General features: G+C 36.8%; 1 protein-coding gene across 6 annotated transcripts in view; it reads right to left on the minus strand.

Moving 5' to 3' along the window:
- ZNF280C (zinc finger protein 280C) overlaps positions 1-23,639 on the minus strand; it is an 88,936-nt gene that overhangs the window by 32,731 nt on the left and 32,566 nt on the right. For all 6 annotated transcript variants that reach the window (XR_009257348.1, XR_009257350.1, XR_009257349.1 and 3 more), the window contains exons 11-16: positions 19,487-19,644; positions 18,729-18,829; positions 17,820-17,966; positions 10,861-10,992; positions 6,199-6,512; positions 5,587-5,727 (exon numbers count right to left, since the gene is read on the minus strand). Coding sequence is in view for 1 of the 6 variants with exons in the window: in XM_058714785.1 (XP_058570768.1) it covers positions 5,587-5,727; positions 6,199-6,512; positions 10,861-10,992; positions 17,820-17,966; positions 18,729-18,829; positions 19,487-19,644 (993 nt within the window). In the remaining 5 variants the exon portion in view is untranslated. The remainder of the gene's footprint in view (positions 1-5,586; positions 5,728-6,198; positions 6,513-10,860; positions 10,993-17,819; positions 17,967-18,728; positions 18,830-19,486; positions 19,645-23,639) is intronic.

The raw sequence follows: 23,639 nt of genomic DNA on the forward strand, positions 1-23,639 counted from the left end.
GGATGCAGAGCTCAAATCTATGACAAAAGTCCACACTGGGTCAGGGTGTACCAGTCAGGGGGAGGGTACCTGAGGCAACAAAGGAAGCAAGGCATCACTGAATTAGGGGAAATGCAAAGGCCCTTAGAAAAGTAGAAGTGGAAGCTTTTGGTTCTATATGAGGCTAATAATAAGTGCTGTGTGTGTGTGATGACAATGCAATGTAGGGTTGGGGCTCACTGGAAAATAGGAGAAGGTTACAAAGGAAGCCTGAGGCCAACTGGAAGTATGTGGGGATAGAACTGATATGGGAGGTCCTACAAGACAGCCAAGGAGCCTATGGAAAATGGGAGATAGGAGGACGGAATGACCATGGGTTTAAGAAACACTAAAAATATTTTCCAATGTAATCTCCTATAAGTTATGGGTAGAATTAAAGCTCCACTGGGGCAGTTGTGTGTTTGGCACAGAATAAAAGACCAGCATTCTTAATTGCTTTCAAAATACCAACAACATTTTTCACAGAACTAGAAAAAAATAATCCTAAAATATGCATGGAACCACAAAAGGCCCCAAATAGCGAAAGCAATCTTGAAAAAGAAGAAAAAAACTGGAGGCATCACAATTCTAGATTTCAAGATATACTACAAAGCTGTAGTGTTCAAAACAGTATAGTACTGGCACAAAAACAGACACATAGATCAATGGAACAGAATAGAGAACGCAGAAATCAACCCACACTTACATGGTCAATTAATCTATGACAAAGGATGCAAGATACTGACAAAGACAGTATCTTTGATGAATGGTGCTGGGAAAGCTGCACAGCCACATGCAAAGAAATGAAACCGGACCACTTTTCTACACCACACACAAAAATAAACTCCAAATGGATTAAAGACCTAAATGTGACACCTGAAACAATAAAAATCCTAGAAGAAAACATAGGCAGTAATTTCTTTGACACCAGCTGTAGAAACATTTTTCTAGGTATGTCTCCTCAGGTAAGGGAAACCAAAGCAAAATTAAACTACTGGGACTACAACAAGATAGTCCAGAGACATTTTTCCAAAGAAGACATGCAGATGACTGATAACATGAAAAGATGCTTAATATCACTAATCATCAAGGAAATGCAAATTAATTTTTTTAGAAAGCTCTATGCCCAATATGGGGCTTGAACTCAAGACCCTGGACTCAATCTAAGCCAACCAGGCACGCCTGGGGAAATGTAAATTAAAACCTCAGTGAGATATCACATTAACATCTGTCAGAATGGCTAAAATAAAAACCATGAGAAATAAGTGTTGGCAAGGATGTGGAGAAAAAGGAACCCTCATGTACTGTTGGTGGGAATGCAAACTGGTGCAGCCACTGTGGAAAAAAGTATGAAGGTTCCTCAAAAAAACAAAAATAGAATTACCATATAATCCAGTAATTCCATTACTGAGTATTTATGCCAAGAAAACGAACCCTATGTTTACTGCACCATTATATTTATAATAGCCAAGATATGGAAGCAACTCAACTTATGTCCACTGACAGATGAATGGATAAAGATGTGGTGTGTCTATCTATCTCTATAAAATGGAATATTACTCAGCCATAAAAGAGAATGAAATCTTGTCATTCGCAACAATATGGACAGACCTAGAGGGTATAATCCTAAGCAGAGTAAGTCAGAGAAAGAAATATACCATTATGATTTCACTGATAATGTGCAAATTAAGAAACAAAACAAAGAAACAAAAAAAGAGTCAAAAAAACCCCCTAAACTCTTAAATACAGAGAATAAACTGGTGGTTGATAGAGAGGAGGGGGGAGGGGAATGGGCAAAATAAAGTGGATTAAGAGCACACTTATCTTGACGAGCACTGAGCAATATATAGAACTGTAGAATCATTATATTGTACGCCTGAAACTAATTTATGTTAATTATACTTCAATTAATGAAAACACCAGCATTCCTCCCAGCAGTATACTGAGAGAGACTGGCTGGGGCCTGGTTTAGGGCAACCAAGGAATGGAAACCCCTGCAGTAGATAGGAGGCAGAGTGGCAAACTGCAGCAGGTAGACATTCAGGAAGTCATTATGAATGGTGGCAGATCAAGAGAGCACCACAGGCTTCAGAAACTTAAAGTGTATTATATTTTGCTGATGCTCCACATTTCTGCAAATGATACCCTGAGACAAACTGAACTTAAAGAGTATTGGGGGTGATAGTAGTTTGGATCCTAGACAAACAATAATGTTTGACTTATTTTTGTTCTTCATAGATGCCAGTGGGTCAAAGATAAAAATATCTGTCAAGCTGATGAAGAGATGGATCTTAGGAAAACTCAGCACTGAAATTGGAGGATTTACAGTAGAAAAGTAAAATAATATTCTGAGAGTGATTAAGGTACCAAGAAAGGGAAAGTAAAGAGGCAAGAAGGATTGAAAAAAAGAAAAGGTAATGAAATAAAGGTAACCTACTGGATGGAAGAAGATATTTGCAAATGACATATCCAATAAAGGGTTAGCATCTAAAATATATAAGGAACTGATACAGGTCACACCAAAAAAACCAAACAATCTAATTAAAAATGGGCAGAAGACATAAATAGACATTTCTCCAAAGAAGATATCCAGATGGCCAACAGACACATGAAAAGATGCTCAACATCACTCATCATCAGGGAAATACAAATCAAAACCACAATGAGATATCACCTTACACCTGTCAAAATGGCTAAGATCAAAAACACAAGAAACAACAGGTGTTGGCAAGGATGTGCAGGAAAAGGAACCCTCATGCACTGTTGGTGGGAATGCAAACTGATGCAGCCACTGTGGAAAACAGTATGGAGTTCCCTCAAAAAGTTAAAAACAGAATTACCCTTGAATCCAGTAACCACACTACTGGTTTTCTACCCCTCCCAAACGCAAAAACTCAAAGGGATACATACATGCATCCCTATGTTTATTGTAGCATTATTTAAAATAGCCAAATTATGGAAGCAGCCCAAGTATCCATTAACAGATGAACAGATAGAGAAGATGTGGTATATATATGTACACACACACACACACACACACAAATGGAATATTATTCAGCCACAAAAAAGTGTGAAATCTTGCCATTCACAACAATGTGGTAGAGCTAGAGAGTATTATGCTAAGCGAAATAAGTCAATCAGAAAAGATAGATACCAGATAATCTCACTCGTATGTGTAATTTAAGAAACAAAACAAATCAGCAGAGAGAGAGAGAGAGAGAGAGAGAGAGAGAGAGAGAAACCAAGAAACAGATGCTTAGCTGCAGAGAACAAATTGATGGTTACCAGAGGGGAGGTAGGAGGGATGGGTGAAATAGGTGATGTGGATTAAGGAGTGCACTTGTCATGATGAGGACCCAGTAATATATGGAATTGCTGAATCATCATCTTGTACACCTGAAACTAATATAACACTGTATGTTAACTATACTGGAACTAAAATTAAAAACTTAAAAACTAAAAAATAGTCTGAGACAAAAAAAAGAAAAGGTAATGAAATAGAGAAGTAGCCAAAAGGGAAGAAAAAAAGTGATGGTAACAGTTTAAGTTGACAAGAAGATTTTCAAAAGTGAGTGATGAAAAGTATCAAATATTCTAAAGAAATCATGGAAAAATAAGAATAAAAAATAATGAGTACGTTTAATGATTAGGATATGACTGATAACCTTTAAAGGGGAAGCTTTAACTGATAGGTGGGGGCGATACTCAAATTACAAAGGGTAAAGAAAAAGCAAATAAGATAGTAAAGAAACTCTTGAAAATGTTGACAATAAAAGGAAGACAAGAAAATACACAAAGAAAACGCAAATCTCCTTCATTCTAGAAAAATACCTGAAAATATTAGCAGGCAGAAGGAATGTGGTAGAGAGAAAGAGATGAAATGAAGGGACAAAATAAAGGAGTAAGGTTGTGGAGCAAATGGAAGAGATGAATGCAAATGAAAGCAGGATTAGCTTTCGAAAAGTGAGAAATGTCTTTTTCTGAGATACCTGGATAAAGGGGGAAAAACTTGCGATAGAAAAAAGTTAATCTTGGGAAAAACGAGAAGATGACCTCTGGGTAGTTACTAGGAAAGAGACTAACAACTAAGAGACTAAAATAAAACCTTGAGGGTATTGAAAAGGATTTAAACAGGTGCTGCAGAAAAAAATAAAGAGGTCTTTTTAAAAACGCACAACCAAATTAAAGTTAAAAATCATGATGAATTCAGAGGGTTGCCCGAGTGGTTCAGTTGGTTAAGTGTTAGACTTCAGCTCAGGTCATGATCTTGTGGTTCCCGGGCTCGAGTCCTGCATTGGGCTCTCTGCTGTCAGCTCAGGGCCTGCTTCGGATACCCTGAAACGTCCCCCACCCCCCCTCCCTCCCCTGCTTGCACTCTCTCGCTCTCTCTCAAAAATAAACATTTTTTTAAAAAAATCATGGATTCAGAGATAATTAAATCAAACACAGTTTGGTAGTTTGGAAAGCAGCAGAAAGAAAGATCAAAAAGGGTAAGAGATCCAAGGATAGTAAGGTTAAACATGACTGAAGATATAAAAGATTCTAAGACAAAAAGCAAGCAACATTCAAAACAGATGACCTTAAGGGTGAGGTTGATATCAAGTTTGGTGCTGCTGCACTGGAAAGAAGGGTCAAGACTCAAAATCATCAGGTAATGAGAACTCAAAATGAATAAATATTGTATATGATGAAGTACATTGGGACAGTGGTAAGGAAGGGGGGGGTAACAGGTAACAGAGGTCTTGTTATGATCTGCAAGAAAACCACTTTATTTCTGACTGAAAATACATGGAACGACATCAGTTTGGATAATCAACTTAGCATATTTATATCTGAACAATTCTTACATATTTAAAAAAAATCCTTCCTGAAAGAATAAAGTAAGCTACTACTAATGAGGTTCAAATGAAAGTAGTGAAGTAGTGTGGTCTCTGTAGTTTTTCTCTAGCACAGAGTACATGGTAGGTGCTCAAACTGAACTTTTGTCTGAAAAGGAATTCTAACAGTAGCATCATGACTAAAATATACCTATAGTCTCTCACTTCACATTTCATTGAATGAATACAAAGATAAATGGCTTGAAAGGCTGATGGACAGAAAGATGGATGAAAGGGAAGGGGCAGAAGGGAGGGAGAAGGGAGGAAGAGAGTCCATTCATGAGAGTGCCAATATTGTTCTTAGCATCTTTGACAAACCTGGAGTCTCTCAAAGTGACTCCTTTGAAGAGGCTAACACTCTTGTGGTTACATGTATTTATTTGACAAATATTTTAAAAACATTAAAAATTTTATGTTTGAAAATACCACTTCTTAAAAGACTTAGAAAAACAAATTTCCTAACAAACCTATTCTAATTTCATTGGTCTAACTGCTCTTAAAACTTTGGTCCCCTAAATTTCATGAGGTATTACATTGGAAAATAATATTAAGTAATATCCTAGATGTTCCCTCTTGCTAGATCCTTTTAGCCCCTTAAGTGACAAACTGGCTTCTAAAAAAACAACCTTATTTTTAAAAAACAAAATTGTCAAATAGCAATTTTGATTGGTGGTGTACATGTTTAACTTACCTCACCATATGATTTATAAAGGCTTTGTTACAGTTAGTGTTGTATTTGCAAAAATTACAGTGGATATATATTGAAAAGTGGCTTGCAAAATCTTTTATTTTGGAATGACACTCAATGCACTTGTGAATTCCCCGACGGCACCTTATGGAGACAGAAAAAAAATAATGAAAATTTCTCATGAAACAAAAATAATAAGGTAAAGCCTTAACATTTTATTAATTGAAGCTAAGATGTTTAAATTAGCATCTTTAAATAGAGACATAATTTGAAAATTTGATTGGAAACAATAAGCTAGAATAAGTGTCAAAAATCAAACACCAGTTAATGTTCCCTGGAATAAAACGACTGCATTAATCAATTCAATTATGACAAGATATAAGCACAAAACAGAAGACTAGTGTAAATGATGACAACTGTACAATGAACGCTAATTCTAGTTCTGCTCCGCAGTTGTAAAAAGTACCTTTTTATTATCTTCTAGGCCTTTAGGCCAGACAAATGATCATCATGTCAATGTACAAGGGAGCTCTGTGATATGGTAAATTATATTAAAATAAACCTTTAATATTTAATATTCAATAAATATTACGTATCAGGAATAAAAGATATTACCTTAAGTTCTTCAAAGCTATGCTGATTTTATTCTTTCTGTTGCGTTGTTTCTTTTGTTTACAAGAGGTTTTTTTGGTCTTATATTTAGATGCAACTCTACCTTGCCTTTTGGCATGAGGTTTACTTGCACTGGATACAGCTGCATGAGGCTTACTTGTCTTGGATTTACTTGTAGTAGATTTTATATTTTTAGCAGTTGTACTTTTAGACCTTGGAGGTGAGATTTGAAAAGAAGAAGTGCTTGGAACACTGCTACTGGGAGATGTAGTTACTGGTTTTGAATGAAGAGGTCCAATTGAGGCTCGAATAGTAACCTATAATAAGGAAGACAATATATACATATTTTAGAAAATTAATCATCACATTAATATTAAAAAGATTACTTCATACCTTGACATTATGGTCAATTGGTTTTTGAAAAGGGTACCAAAACAACTCAGTGGAGGAAACAACAGTCATCAAACAAATGGTGTCGGAACAACAGGATAAATAGATACAAAGAACGAATTTGGATCCTTATCTCATACTAGATGCAAAAATTAACTCAAAATGTATCAAGAATCAAATTGTAAGAGCTAAAACTGGAAAACTCTTAGAAAAAAAGCATAGGAGTAAATCTCCATGATTTGGGGTTAGATAATGACTTTTTAAATATGACAACAAAAGCATAAGCAACCAAAGAAAAACATTAACTGGACTTCATAAAAATTTTAAACTTTTGTGCTTCAAAGGACACTGTTAAGAAAGTGACAAGACACCCCACAGAATCAGAGAAAATATTTGCAAATCATATTTCTAATAAGGGACTTGTGTACACAATATATAAAGAACGCTTACAACTCAGCAAAAAGACAAATAACTGAATTTAAAAATGGGCAAATGATCTGAATGAACAAGCATTTCTTTAAAGATATACAAATGGCCAATAAACACTTGAAAACATACTCAACAATCATTAGTCATCAAGAAAATGCAAATCAAAACTCCAGTGAGGTATCACTTTAGACTAACTAAAATGGCTACAGTAAAAAACAGACAGATTAATAATAAGTATTAACAAGATGTAGAGAAACTGCAATGCTCAGCTCATATATTTCTGGTAGGAATGTACAAGGGTACAGTGGCTTTGGAAAACAGTTGGTAGTTCTTCAAAATGTTAAACTTAAGAGTTATCATATGAGGCGCCTGGGTGGCTCAGCTGGTTAAGTGTCTGACTCGATTTCAGCTCAGGTCATGATTTCATGGTTTGTGGGTTCAAGCCCCACATTTGGCCCCACACTGACAGCATGGAGCCTGCCTGGGGATTCTCTCTCCCTCAAAAATATGAAAATAAAAACTTAAAAAAAAGAGAGTTCTCATATAACCCAGCAATTCCACTCCTTAGTGGTCCACTCCTAAGCAATTCCACCTAAGAGAAATGAAAAAGTAAGTCCACACAAAAACTTGTACATGAGCTTTCATAAGAGCATTATTTACAATAGCCAAAAAGTGCAAACAACCCAAATGCTCATCAAATAATGAATGGATAAATCAAATAAAAAAGAATAAATTACTGATACAAGCTTTAATATTGATAGATCTCACAAATGTTACGCTAAGTGAAGGAAGCCAATCATAAAAGACCACATATTGTAGGATTCCATTAAAAATTTTTGTTTCCATGTTTATTTTTGAGAGAGAGAGCACGAGTAGGGGAGGGGCAGAGAGAGAGGGAGACACAGAATCCGAAGCAGGCTCAAGGGTCTGAGCTGTCAGCACAGAGCCCGAGGCAAGGCTTGAACCCACAAATCATGATGAGATCATGACCTGAGCCAAGGTCGGATGCTTAAAACTGACTGAGCCACCCAGGGGCCCCTATATGATTCCATTTTTATGAAATGTCCAGAATAGGAAAATCCATAGGAACAGAAAGTAAAGTTTGCCTAGGGCTGGTGGAGGGGAAATAGGGAGTGACTCCTAACAGCTATAGGGTTTTTTTTTGGGGTGACAAAAATGTTCAAAAATGGGTCGTAGTGATGTTTGCACAACTCTGTGAATATGCTAAAAACCACTGAATTATATCTCAATAAAGCTGTTTTACCAAAAAATCACTGCAGTTCAAAATTTAAATATCATTATTTTGAAAATGGTAAATATAAACTACAATCAGTTAAGTATCCCATTTATTCTAAATGGTCATACCAATTAAATGACATTTACCTCATTATTTATTTACTGTTGTAAATTGCAGTTTTGTATTGATAGCGTTTCTATGTTAACAGATATTAACAGATAATTAGGAGTTAGTGCAAATTATATGAATATCAAAAAAAGCACATTCCATGTCTATTTTATTCTCTGATACAACTAAGTAGCTTTCACAAACACAGAAGTCAAAATTTAAATCTCAAAACCAGAAATAATAACCTTGGAAAGCCCTGCATTACTCTTTGGTAACTATAAAACAGATCTCCAGTAAATGTGACCTGCTCCATCTGGAGGTTCATTGGTCAGGATTTATAATTCCAAAGGTTATTGTGGAGGTTACATCAATTAATTATACAGAATGAAGAGTTTGAAAATATTCAGAATTTCCCTAAAGGGAACTAACATAACATTTATCATTTAGTATTCAAAAAAGGTGATGTTCGGTTATACCCACTGATTAATAATGGAAAACACAGTTGCCTATTAACATTCTCTTTAATCACTTGACTATACTACTCCCATGTACTTGAGGACCAGCCAATGAGGAAGTCCTTTGAAATACATGTGACCTGGTATCATACAAAAAGCACTGAATTAGGGGTCAAAAGACCCAGGTTAAGTCTCAATACTACCTCTTGCTAGCCATTTGACCTTGAGTAAGTAATTTATCCTCTTTAAGCCTCCTCATTTTTTTTTAATTTTTTTTTTTTAACATTTATTTATTTTTGAGACAGAGAGAGACAGAGCATGAACAGGGGAGGGGCAGAGAGAGAGGGAGACACAGAATCTGAAACGGGCTCCAGGCTCTGAGCTGTCAGCACAGAGCCTGACGCGGGGCTCGAACTCACGGACCGCGAGATCATGACCTGAGCCGAAGTCGGCCGCTTAACCGACTGAGCCACCCAGGCGCCCCTAAGCCTCCTCATTTATAAAATGGAAATAATACCTGTCTTGTCTACCTCACTAAATTGTTATTAAATAATAGAATGTATGAAAAATCACACAGAAAGCTTAATTCTAAAGTGTTACAAGACACCTATTACTATGATGATGATGATGACGATATCATGATACACTTGTTATTATTATTAATTATTAATAAGAGAAGATATGGGAAAGGACTGTACTGCTTATACTAGTCTTCTGCATGTCTAGTCCCAGCATGGAATGAATGGATTACAGGTAAGGATACTGGATAGCTTCTTTCACTCTAGATCTTCAGAGCACTGCTTTACATTTTTTAATTAATTCAAATAGTGGACATACTTACATTCAAAGGTAAGCACTCAAAGCCAATATAAATGTTTGGGAACTATTTCACTTTGGATTATGTATCCTTCTACCAGAGCAAATAATCAAGAGGTGACTTTACTTACATAAGAAGTCAGAGAAAACAGGTGTACATAAGACAAATAGGGAAAAGGAAGTTTTGTAGTCAGATATGTGTGTTTGCTCACTTAAGACAGCAATGCTATTGAGGAGCGATGCTTTTCTGAGAGTAGATTCAGTAATACCAACTTCAACAAAGTATGGCATTCAAGGCACTATGACAGATGCTGGGGACACAAAGATAAATTAAAGAGGATTCCTTACAGTCTAGCAGCTAAAGCAGACATATATGCTGCCAACTGGAAGAACTCAGAAACAGCCTATAAAATATTGAAACAACTCACTGACACAGCCTATGGTTAATCTAGTTGCACTCACTACATAGGAATATGCTCCAACATAGCACATGTCAATTAAGTAAAAAAAAAAAAAAAAAAAAGGATAGGTTTCTTTCCAAGCAAAACAATGGTAAAACCTAAACTTATATCTTAATGACAAGCAGAAGTTAATTTTTAATATTATAGTCAATAGATAAACCCAGGCAGGGGGCACCTGGTTGGCTCAGTGTGACTCTTGATCTCAGGGTTGTAAGTTCGAGCCCCACATTGGGTATAGAGATTACTTGAAAATAAAATCTGGGGGCGCCTGGGTGGCGCAGTCGGTTAAGCGTCTGACTTCAGCCAGGTCACACGGTCCGTGAGTTCGAGCCCCGCGTCAGGCTCTGGGCTGATGGCTCGGAGCCTGGAGCCTGTTTCCGATTCTGTGTCTCCCTCTCTCTCTGCCCCTCCCCCGTTCATGCTCTGTCTCTCTCTGTCCCAAAAATAAATAAAAAACGTTGAAAAAAAAAATTTAAAAAAAAAAAAAAAAAAAAAAAGAAAAGAAAATCTGGGATGCCCAGGTGGCTCAGTCACTGACTCAATATCGGCTCATGTCGTGATCTCGTGGTTGTGAGATCAAGCCCCGTGTTGGGCTCCATGCTGCTTGGAGCCTGCTTGGGATTCTCTTTCTCTCCCCCTCTCTCTGCCCCTCTCCCCTGCTTGTGCTCTCTCTCTAAAAATAAATAAATAGACATTTAAAACAAAACCAGGCAGGAATTTACTTCTACTATCACACAAAATGTTAAAATAAAACATATCTAAAACTCACTTTTGTACCAGGAGGCAATCCTTCTAGCTCTTTAGGCTTTATAAATGTCCGATGCTGGGTCTTGTGATCCAGTTTCTCTTTGCAGGTCAAAAATTGTAGTCTGCACTTGGTACAACGATGAACTCCTTTTTTCTGTTTAGAAGAAACATTAAAAATACTATGAGAAATAATAACTTCTATCACCACAAATCCTGGAATCTGAAATTGCTCTTAATTGTAATAGCTAAATAATTTTTATAAACCAGTATTTTACTATATCCCATCATAAACAATGCCAGAATATTCTTTCATTTTTTTTCAAGAACACTGCTTGCATTAGTATTTGTATTTCAAAAGTATTTGTGGGGCACCTGGCTGCTCAGTTGGTAACACATGGCAACTCTTGATTTCAGGGTTTAAAAGTTTGAGCCCCACACTGGGTGTAGAGATTACTTAAAAATGAAATCTTTAAAATAAGTATTTATTGCCATATAGGCAATCAAAACAAAAGCTATTATCAGTTAGGTTCAAATGTGACAAGTCCTATACCTTTGTAGTGTGAAAGCTTTTTTAATTATAAATTTAAGTATAAACCATTCAAGCACACGATACAGTGAAAATGAGTTACACTATATTTTTATCCTAGAAAAGGTGAAGTTATTTTTAATTTTTAAAATTTCTTTTTTTAATGTTATTTATTTTTTTGAGAGACAGAAGGTGGGGATGGGGGCGGGGTGGTCAGGGAATCCCAAGCAGGCTCCGTGCTGTCAGTGCAGAGCCCGATGTGGGGTTTGATCTCACGAACCTCGAGATCAAGACCTGAGCCGAAATCAAGAGTCAGACACTTAACCAGTTGAACCCCTCAGGCGTCCCAATTTTTTACATTTCTATTTGTTTCACAAAAACAATTGAGCTTTCTATGAGCACCTGGGTGACTCAGTCAGTTAAGGGTCCAACTCTTGATTTCAGCTCAGGTCATGATCTCGTGGTTTGTGAGATCAAGCCTGCATCAGGTTCTGTGCTGACAGTGTGGAGGAGCCTGTTTGAGATTCTGTCTCCCTCTCTCTGTGCCCCTCCCCCACTCATGTTTTCTCTCTCTGTCTCTCAAAATAAGTAAACATTTTAAAAGATTTGAACTTCCTAAAACCAAAACAAATTTAACCAGACATCCCCTCCAAAAGTTCTGTTACAGAAATGATTGTATAAAGCAGTGTTGTCCAGCAGAACTTTCTACAGTGTCTGATAACATTACATAGTTGCACTGTCCAATATGGTATTCACCAGCCACATGTTGTTACTGACCACCTGAACTGTAAAAAGTTCAACACAGGAACTGATTTTTCAATTTTACTTAATTTTACTTAATTTAAGTAGGCACAGATGGCTAGTGGCTGTGATACTGGCCAGTATGGCTACAGAAGCACAAATGAGAACAACTGATCCCAATCTACTGTCAGAGAACCCCTTGACTACATCCCTTCTCAAACTTAGGCCTATTATTTTTTTATCAATGGGAAATAGGACCCAAGAGAGATCTAAGTCATTTGCTCATAGCTAGTTGATGTTCTTTCTATTACACATTATCAATTGCAATCTTTATGTATATGTTTTCATTAATTAAAAAATATATTCTATATTTATAGGTAAATTTAGAACAACATACAAATGCAAAAGAATGTTTTCTCCAAAGCTGTATCTCCACAGGCCCATCACTAGTTTCATGTAAAGCATAATTATTTAGGAAAAGCAAATGAGTTAACATGTGTAAGTAGCTAGTGGTTACTGGTGCACAGCAGGCATTTGATAAATAAAAGTTCTGAAAAAACTTCAAAGCAATATATAAATATAATGTTTGTATTACTATTTTAGTTTCATTTTTAAGACAATTTTAGAAGTATGGTGCATTGGATCATATCCTAGGTATAGGCAATGTAAACAGATTCACCTAACATGTGTTCAAGAGAAAGAAGGAAAGAGGGAAAAAGATCCCAGTCAAGAAACAGATAGCAAGGTGACAGGACAGGTAGAAAATTCCCCAGAGTACAATTCCTAGAAATCTTTTCTCTACCTGTGCATATACCTCATCCAGTTTCATGATTTTAAACAGCATCCATCCAACTGCCTACTTGACATCACTACTTGATATTTAACAGTCATTTCAAATCAACATAAACAAAACTGAACTCTAGATTTTCCCCCATCCACCCTGCAAAAAAAAAAAAAAATCTGTTCCTTCTCTAGTCTTCCCAATATCTCAGTGTATGGGAACACCATTCTTGCAGTGGCTCAGGACAAAAGAACTCAGTTACACTTAATTCATGCCTTTCTTTCACACCCCACATCCACCAACCCATTAATAAAACCTGTCAGCTCTACCTTCAAAAACAATCTTTCCACTTTTTATCACCTGTTCAGCTACCATGTCAGTCCAAGCCACTCACCTGGACTTTTCCAATAGCCTCCTACCTTCTCCTTGTTCCCACCCTTTCCTCCTAACAGTCTATTCTCTCTATAGCTGCCAGAGTGATCTCTCACATGCTTAAAGCTTCCAATGGTTTTCCACACCACATCCAAATCCTAACTCTGGCTCACAAGACCCTACGCCATTTACTCTGCATTCTGTTGCTACAGTCTCATTTCAACCTACTCTCCCTCCCACTTGTTTACCATGCTCCAGCCACACGGGCCCCTTGCTGTTCCTTGGACATCTAGATAGGCGCTCACCTCTCTGCCTACTTACTATTCCCTCTCCTTGAAATATCCTCTCTCAGATATCCACATAGCTAACTCTCTTATGTCCTTTGGAGAGGCCCTCTTTGACCATCCCATATAAAAACAGAAATGGCTTCCTTCACCTCCTAAGCCCTGGCACTCCCTAACCTCACATGTTTTCTTCCCATGGTACTTATCACCAGCTGGCATACATTTACATTCAGACATAATACACATACTCTTTCTCCACTACCATGCAAATTCCAGAGAGCACAAACTGTTTTGTTCACTTCTGTTAAACAGTCCCTGGCATATATTAAGCACTCAATAAGTATTTGTTAAATAAATAACGAGGAAGACAGCAAGAGACTGAAGGAGCATGCACATGAGAAGCAGGCACAATTTAACTAGTTCAAAATGTCTGCCATGCCATTCAATGAGCATTTGCCCAGAGCCCTGGAATGGGAGACATTAATCTACTATTCCCTTAGTTGGACTCGAGTCTTGCATATCTCTCTTATGCATATATGCTTGAGATGTGGTAAGGAGAATAATACAGAGGGACGCCTGGGTGGCTCAGTCGGTTAACCGTCTGACTCTTGATCTCAGCTCAGGTCTTGATCTCAGGGTCGTGAGTTCAAGCCCCGCATTGGGCTCCGCGCTGGGCATGAAGCCTACTTAAAAAAAAAAAAAAAAAGGATAATACAGTACAGTTTTAAATAATATGATGTTCAACCAAAAAATTGGTGATCTATTCCAAGGATAGAGAATTACCCGTCTGTGTTGAACTTTCTGACAAACATACTATATTGTTTGGGTGATTTGAGGAATTTTCAAGGCTAATTCTGACTATCTGTAATATCTGCTTTTAGACCTAATGTTGGTAAAGGATATGACTCTATGGTAAAACCTTGGGCTCTAAGTCAATTTTTGGCTCTGCCATTTATTAGGGAATGTGGCACTGGGCAAAGTAACTTACTGTCTATAAAGCTTTATTTCCTCATTTATGAAATGAAAATGACCATACCTGCTTTGTAGGATGTTTGTGAGGATTGAAGAAAATAATGCAAGTAAAAACACTGTGACTGCCATACAACAAGTGATTAGTATATATTAGCTACTTGTTATTTCTATAAAGATTTAATAAGAATATCTAACATATGAAATCCTTCATCCTTTCTTAAAAGTTGTACAAACCATATCCATAGCTCTTAAAATCACTTAAGACATACTAATATATTCTTTTTAGGAAAAGGTTACAACCAAAGTCTTCAAAAAGAATAAAATGATCCACAGATTCAATAATTCCTATTATCTAAAATCACACTAATGTTAGCTCAATTACAAGTTTATAATTCTGCTCAGCTATGGTTTTTGAGTCTTTTGTGGACAACTGCATAAACTGAAAGTACTTTGAAAAACTCTTGATGATCCTATTATTAGACTCTTTCCTCTGTTGACTGCTCACTGGCTACCTCTTAGGTACTCCAAACTCACAAATATTGGGCACCAAGTCCTTAAGACTACTCCCAGGCTTGATGATGCAAAAGAACTTACAGGATTTAGAAATTGTTATACTCATAGACACAATTATTACAGTGAAAGGATACAGAACAGGATTAATAAAGGAAGAAAAATGCATTGGGTGGAGTTTGGAGGATATTGGCACCAGTTTCCAAGTGCACTCTCCCAACAAGCTGCATAGGACACGTTTAATCAATCCCCCGGCAACTAACTGCAGCAATACGTATGAAGTGCTTTTTACGAGGAAAGCTCTCTTGAGTCTAAGAAGCTAGGTTTGTTCTTTTTACAGGGTTCAGTCACCAGAAGCCAGGTTTATTTTTTTTAAAGGGTTCAGTCACCAAATCTTCAGGCTCCCAGAAGAAAAGCAGGTGTTCACCATAATCATATCTTTGTACAAATGATCTAGAAAAGCTGGCACAATGTGGCTCAAGGTCCTAGGCATGTAAAACACTCATCAATTAATAACAAAGGCTCAATTTCCTGGAGTTAGCCAAGGGCTAATTATGCCAATATGCAAACAGACCCTTCTGAAAATGTACATGATTTGAACAACGCAGACCTGCTGGGTCAACTCTTTCCTATATACATGGCAAGATAAGGCATACAATTTAGGGTATGAAGAGTGACTATAGACCAGGTAAACCACTTAAGAGACGTAGTCCACATGGCAGGCCCATCCATCTCTTTACCTTTCTAAGGACATTCTTACTTCCTCTGCATCTGTACCTCACTCTGGAGATTAGTAAAGCATGGTAGGAAGAATTATGTTAAAAGCTTCATAATGAAATAGTTAGAGCTACTGTTTTACATCTCATTCTTCCTTTCAAAATCAAAGGTCAAAACATGAAATAAAGCACCAAGACCAGTGTTTTCCAAACTATTCCTCAAGAAATGTTAGTAGGCATTGCGCAAATAAAGGATTAAATAAATTTTGGGAACAATATAGACAATATCCCTTCCTTGGGGATTTATAAGGTTTTCTAGCATATTAAAAGCTCTATTTTTAAACATAAACAAAAAATTGTTAATTTTGTAAATCCAGCCAATTACGGAACTTCTTTTTCCAGGAGCAATTTTAGAGTGGAACATCTATTAACATCTGATGGAACACTCCTGGGAAACTCTAGAATAGAAAGATTTTGCCGGGGGGCACCTGGGTGGCTTAGTCGGTGAAGCGTCTGACTTCAGCTCAGGTCATGATCTCACAGTTTGTGAGTTCGAGCCCCACATCGGGCTCAGAGCCTGGAGCCTGCTTTGGATTCTGTGTCTCCCTCTCTCTCTGCCCCTCCCCCACTTGTGCTCTGTCTGTCTCTGTCAAAAATAAATTTTAAAAATGTAAATTTTTTTTAAAAAAGAAAGATTTTGCCACAGGTTCTTAAGGGTGAGATGGCATACCCAGCATGTTGGAACCATCCCAGTCATGACACAGGTGATCCTGAATATATTTGGGTATTCTACTTTTTATACTTTTTTTCAATTAACAAGTACAAGTTGATTTCATGGTCATTTAATGAGTGGAACTGAAAACAATACTGAGTAGACAATGCTGAGAAAACCAGTGCTGAGTAAATTGGCCATGACAATGCAATCAACAATAAGACAATGTAATGAGCTTATGAGTGAGGAGACAAAACTCGATCACATAATTGCATTTGGTAAACTTGTTGACTTCTAATTTTGGCAAAGGTACCACTGCTCTTTCAAACACTCAAGAATAGACTTACTGTTTAAAGGTGCCTGGGTGGCTCAGTCGAGTTAAGTGTCTGACTCTTAATTTCGGCTCAGGTCATGATCTCGTAGTTCATGAGTTCAGGACCCGCACTGGGTTCTGTGCTGACAGCTGACAAAGCCTGCTTGGGATTCTCATTCCCTCTCTCTGCCCCTCCCCCCACTCTCAAAAATAAATCAATAAACATTAAAAAAAAAAGAATAGGTTTACTGTCTCATCAAAGTTTTCAGCCTAAATAAAGGATGGTCTAATTGTGTCAGGAAAAGACCCAGCAAGAATAAACTGAGAATTCAAGGGAAAGGTGCCAGCACTAACACTGGTATCCCAGAAATGACAAAGCTAAACTGGCAAAAGTCATCTAGGAAACAAGTTCTAACCTAAATATAGTCCTCTGGAAGAGTTCACATATCTAGAAACAAGTGTCATTGCTATTTCCTTTGTCACTGGCTGCTACAAAAGACCATTCTAGGTTGCTAAGACAACCACATGTCTTTTCATAATAAAAACTGAGCTAGAAAGTAGAAATGAAGTTTGGAGAAGGAGAAAAAAAAATGGAGTCCTCAAGCTTATCTTTCTCAGTTCAAAAATACCCTTTTCCCTGCTCTTGATTCACTACCTTTAAAATCATTCCTGTTTTCACCACTTGTAGACCCCTGAAATATTCAACTTCAATATTTCCCTCATCTTCCCTCTTCCCCTCTGCTCTAGGCCTCCCATTTCTACCTCAGAACTCTCTCTATTCAAGAGCCTCACCACCAATAGGAAGTGGACAGAGATAAGGAGTGGAAATTTCACAGTTCAGCATAAATTGTAAATTAATCATGTCATTTGGAACCACTTAACTTTCCTTTTAGAACAAATCTAACCAATGCCCTAAGGTGTGTGTGTGTGTGTGTATACATATATGCATATACGTATATACACATATGCATACGTATATGTGCACATACATACATATATACACGCACACGCCTTTTTACTAAGACAAAATGAACAAATAACTGCTAAATCTCACCTGATGCTTCATGTAATGATTCATGTAGGGAGTTGCCATTTTACTAACTTTGAGGCAAAATGGACACAGCAAGTTCTTAGTGTTTTCATGGGATGCTCTAAAATGATTCTCTACATCAGAAAATGTTGAAGATCTAAACTGGCAAACCTAGAAATATAAAGAAGGTTTAATTTAACTTGAAAGTTTATAACGGACATGCAATTACATCAAAGTAGTAATGATGAGTCATTTATTTAGAGGAATATTATGAAACGCTAATTCAGCTCTGCTGCGTATACAACCAAGAATTCTATTACTGAAAATAATAAGTATAATCTTTGAAACAAAAATTATCTTTCAAAGTTTGGGGATATATTCCTAAATATAACCAGATTTTCTTCTTTTTTTTCAGACCTACTGCCCCCCTATCTTGTTTGAATTTCCAAATTTTGACACCTCTTGTCCTAGAAAGTTTTTCCTGCTATATAAAATAGAGTATTCTCTTCTTTGGGTTTTAAATGGCACCCAGGCTATGACAGAGGCAATTTATCTTGCTATCTGATTGGGAACCATTTCAAATTCTGGAAAAATACTGGTCTCAAAGCATTTAGTTGAGTTCCCCATAACTAATAGCATTTCTTATTTCTCTGTCATATCTATATTCTTCTCTACATGGTAAGAAAATCCATACGTGTCTTTCTGCAGCAGGGCATTTTGTTTGTCTAGTCCAGGAGTCAGTAAACTATGGCCTACAAAGTCCAAGCCACCATTGCCCATGTATATGAGTTACATCAATGGAGTTTCCATTATTGAAGAGTGTCTTCAATTTTAGTAACTCGTTTTATTCAAACAGTTAATAAGAGCAACAGAATATGATTTTGTGGCACATGAAAGTAAAACAAAAACCTAAGTACATGATAAAATGTGTACCTGGCAAATATATGGCATTTCACCGGGTTTATGAGTGTCCTTCATATGTTGCAAAAGAGCATGTTCGGTTTCAAATGATAATTCACAGATTTTGCAAATAGCTGAAAGTGGAGAAAACAATTACACCATTTTAAGGATGTATAGAAATAAAAGATGCATTTTGTATACCCATAAGAATGGCAATAATAACAGTAATAGTAATAGTGATGGTGGTTCCAACGGTTCTAGAGTTGTTAACTCTGTAACACTGTTCTATGGACTTTACTTATATGCCGTCACTGAGAGAGGTACTGCGATTTTTATCCCCATTTTCCAGATGAGGGACCTGAGGCACAGAAAGATTAAGTAACTTGCCGGAGGTCTTAACAGCTATATTAAGATGCAGAACTGGAATTTAAATCCTAGCTAACTCCAGACTCCATGATTTTTAACTATCATTGCAGTTACTTTTCTTATTAGGGTGTAAATCAAGGCCATTGATTCCATAATTGCAAACTGGGGCATCCGAATTTTCTAACATTAGCCCCCTATGTACGATGCACGAATTATGCAAAGGAAGTTTCTATTTACAAGACTTCAGTTTTAGAAAGCAATTCTAGCAAAGAGTTTATACACGTTAAAACTTGATTTTCAACTGTGCCCACAATCCAAAGTCTATTTCTTTTTCTTACGTTTCTCATCAGAAATCGTAAGGAGTCCTCAGAGCTTAGATAACCAAAGTCATGGATGTTCACGACTTCAGCAAAATGGTGACTTACTAGAAAACTCATGCGGAGTGTGTGTGCTCTCGATGTGACACTGCAACTGGAACGGTGTGGGATACTGACGGTAGCAGTGCTGGCAGGTAGTATGGTTTTCCCAGCTCTCGCTGTTCTGCTTCTCAAGTTCCAGATGGTGTTTCATGTGGTTCATAAACCTATAAATGATTGTCAATAGATGCAAATATTCAGATTTATAACCAAGGAAAAAACTCACAGATAAGTATTTGAACTTAAATGTTAAAAATATAGTTATATTACTCAAAGTAGTATCTGCAAAGCCTTAAAGTCTTCTAGAAAAGTGTGCACTTTAAATAATCACTTTCATTAGGTGGCCCAGTAAACATTTCTCTCTGCATCTTTGAGAATCATCCATTAATGTAGTTCATATGAAATACCACTACTTTGCTACAAGCCTTCATCGTTCATTCAGATTTTTAAAAGTTTGCAAAGAAAAACAACAGGCTTCTTTTCCATACATGAAATACTATTTCCATTTTAAATACATTAAATACATAAAGAGAGAAAACCCTATCACCAAAAGCGGCTACGGAGCCAGAGAGAAGTCTTTTAAAGGTCTTAAAGACATACAATAGGTTTCAGCTGCTTAAAAGACAAATTAGTATTTTTATTTGTGTTTTGGTTTGTAAATGCCATGTAGTAGCAATTTTAATACCTATAATTACAAGAGCTTTTCGTAATTACAAGAACATCTTGTTTTATTTCATGATAGTGGTTTACTATTAGCACAAACACTTCATTTTGACCCGCAGGCCATGCCCCCTGTAGCGCAGTTCATTTTTTACATTCTGCTACGTCAGGTTCCCTAATAGGTTTCTTATGAGAAGGAAACTATGACCTTCGATGGCAGAGAGTACAATATAAAAAGGCAGATCTGGGGCGCCTGGGTGGCGCAGTCGGTTGAGCGTCCGACTTCAGCCAGGTCACGATCTCACGGTCTGTGAGTTCGAGCCCCGCGTCAGGCTCTGGGCTGATGGCTCAGAGCCTGGAGCCTGTTTCCGATTCTGTGTCTCCCTCTCTCTCTGTCCCTCCCCCGTTCATGCTCTGTCTCTCTCTGTCCCAAAAAATAAAATAAACGTTGAAAAAAAAATAAAATAAAAAGGCAGATCTATTTCAGAAGGCTCACTGAAACTTTTTACTGAATTTCAAAGTAAAGCTATTCAATCACGTTAACAATTTTAATACAGAGACAAATATTAACAGTTACCCATTATGAGTCCCCAAAGGATACAATCTTGAAGTGATGATGTCATCAGCCTAGATAGCAATCATAATATGGAGGTTTTAACATTTTTTTTTTTTATTTATTTTTGGGACAGAGAGAGACAGAGCATGAACAGGGGAGGGGCAGAGAGAGAGGGAGACACAGAATCGGAAACAGGCTCCAGGCTCCGAGCCATCAGCCCAGAGCCTGACGCGGGGCTCGAACTCACGGACCGGACCGCGAGATCGTGACCTGGCTGAAGTCGGACGCTTAACCGACTGCGCCACCCAGGCGCCCCTGGAGGTTTTAACATTTATCTTTTGACACGTCCTGCTTACAGTACACCTTGACATATTTTTTCCTCCTTTTTTTAAGTAGGCTCTATGCCCAATGTGAGGCTTGAACTCACGACCCTGAGATCAAGAATCACATACTCTGGCAACTGAGCCAGCCAGCAGCCCCCCTTCCCCCTTCTTTAATTTTAACATCATCTTTATTAAAATCTATTTTTAAAAATCCAAGTTTTGCCTAAATATTTACATATAAAGGTCATGAGCCATTAAACTTTCAGCTTATAACTTTTAAGTAATACAATCTACCTGCATAAAGTGATCTATTAACTAGCTATCTCTCAATTATTCCACTGCCCCCATCTGCAGTGCACATTTCTCAAGCCAGGAGATGGAGATGTGGAAAAAAGTAACCACCTCACAAAGCCATTCTCAGAATAAAATAGCCCTAACTGGTTTTGGTAACACTTAATGTAGAAAAAAAATCCTACAATATCTTGACAGGGCAGAGAGTAGAAATCTTGACCTATTCACTTCTATCACCCTCTAAGACCATCAATTTGCCATCCTAGATTTACTGTTAAGGTAAAATGTTATTTCACATCTACAACATCTTTGGTTAACTGTTCAGGTTTTATTTACTAAACAATATGACAAAAATCTTACAAGATTTCTAAGTGTTATAAAATATGGTTAGCTTAAAATTTCTAGATATTCTGATAATCTAGAAATCTATAACCAGTCTTTTGAAATGAAACAAAAAAGGAAATTTCATGTTTAATATTAAACAGGCCAATCTTAAAGGAAAAACCAAAAGGCTATTGCTGAAAGAACTTCCAGTATCACATGCCTAACATTTAACTATAATAAGTTAAATACTTAAACAGTGAACCGCTTTCCTATGCATTTGACCAAATTTACTATTATTTTCTGATGTATTTTATTGTAAAAATGGTAAAGATATGGAAGGAAGTCACAGAATTCTCATCATAACATTGTTTCAGTGTTACATCTCAAAGCACAATTCTCTTCTGTTAAGCTACTGGCCATTAGCTATTGATGGCTGTTAGGGCTTAATAAAAGGAGGTAAAGAAATGTAAAAACTCATATGAATCATATATGTGAAAGGTCTTTGAATAGAAAGCACTGCCACAAATGTAGCATTCATAATTGTTTTAGGTTTATATTATAGTGCATTTCAGGGATTTTCCAGGTACTTCATTTTGGACCCAAGAGTTCATCAGAAAATAAAATAAATACTAGGCTTAGAAATGACCTGCAGGATACTTAAGAATGCTAATTACAAAGCATAGCTATCAAGGGTAAATATTTTTAAAAGTTTACAAATACGTGTGTGTGTGACAATATACACATATATACATATCAGTATCACATCTAAAGGAAGTGCACTGATGCCTGCAATTTACTCTGAAAAGTAAAAAACAAAAAAAAAACAAAAAAAAAACAAAAAAAAACAAACATCAAATGGAGCCTATGGATGAATAGGTACATGGCAACACAAGTGAGGTAAAATGCTAATGGTAGAATCAAGGTGGTAAGTATACAGATGTTCACTGTAAAATACTTTCAACTTTGCTGAGTATTTGAAAAGTTTTATAATAAAATGTTGAAAAAAACAATGTCAGACTACATACCCAATGAAAAATACCAGTCAGTGTCTTGCTTGTTACTTTGTTCATTACTATCTTACTTAGGATGACAGTAATATGCCATATTACTCAAAGACTGCAAAGTGTAAGTTCCTAAAATTTAAACCATACACGTATAAATCTTCAAAATCGAGAATTATATCTCTACTTTTAAAATATGTTAAATTATAAAATAAAAGCAGACAAGTTTCATAAACTGGAACTTCTCTAAAGAAGATCATCAGGAGCGCCTGAGTGGCTCAGCCGGTTAAGCGGCCGACTTCGGCTCAGGTCATGATTTCGAGGTCCGTGTGGGCTCTGTGCTGACAGCTCAGAGCCTGGAGCCTGTTTCAGATTCTGTGTCTCCCTCTCTCTGACCCTCCCCTGTTCATGCTCTGTCTCTCTCTGTCTCAAAAATAAATAAACGTTAAAAAAAATTTTTTTTAAATAAAAAAAAAAAAAGAAGATCATCAAAAAATATCACTTTCTAGGGGCGGTTGAGTGTCTGACTTCAGCTCAGGTCATGGTCTCACAGATCGTGAGTTTGGGCTTGCATCGGGCTCTCTGCTGTCAGTGTGGAGCCCATTTTGGAACCTCTGTCCCCCCCTCTCTCTGCACCTTCCCCTCTTGTGCACTCTCTCTCTCAAAAATAAAAAAAAATTAAAAAAATATTTTTAAAATATCACTTTCTCTGCAAGGTAAATGTGGTAAAAATGATACATATGAATTGAAAACTAGAGCATTAAATAAGACTAATATGGAGGAGGTCAAACTGGATGAAGTAGTTCTTGTGATAGGAAAAGTAGATTCAAAAGTAGCTAAATAATAAAAATATCTCATTGAAAATTCCTAGTTCAATGATAAATACAGACAAATGTGATTTTTCTCTAAGCTAAAACAAATTTTTTCCTTTCTTAAGCTTTATTAAAAAAATACAACAAAGTGGATCTAAGTGTCAAACACCTAAAATACAATAAAAAACAAAAGAT

The sequence above is a fragment of the Neofelis nebulosa genome, chromosome X (assembly GCF_028018385.1).
Source record: "Neofelis nebulosa isolate mNeoNeb1 chromosome X, mNeoNeb1.pri, whole genome shotgun sequence".
NCBI classification, from domain to species: domain Eukaryota; kingdom Metazoa; phylum Chordata; class Mammalia; order Carnivora; family Felidae; genus Neofelis; species Neofelis nebulosa.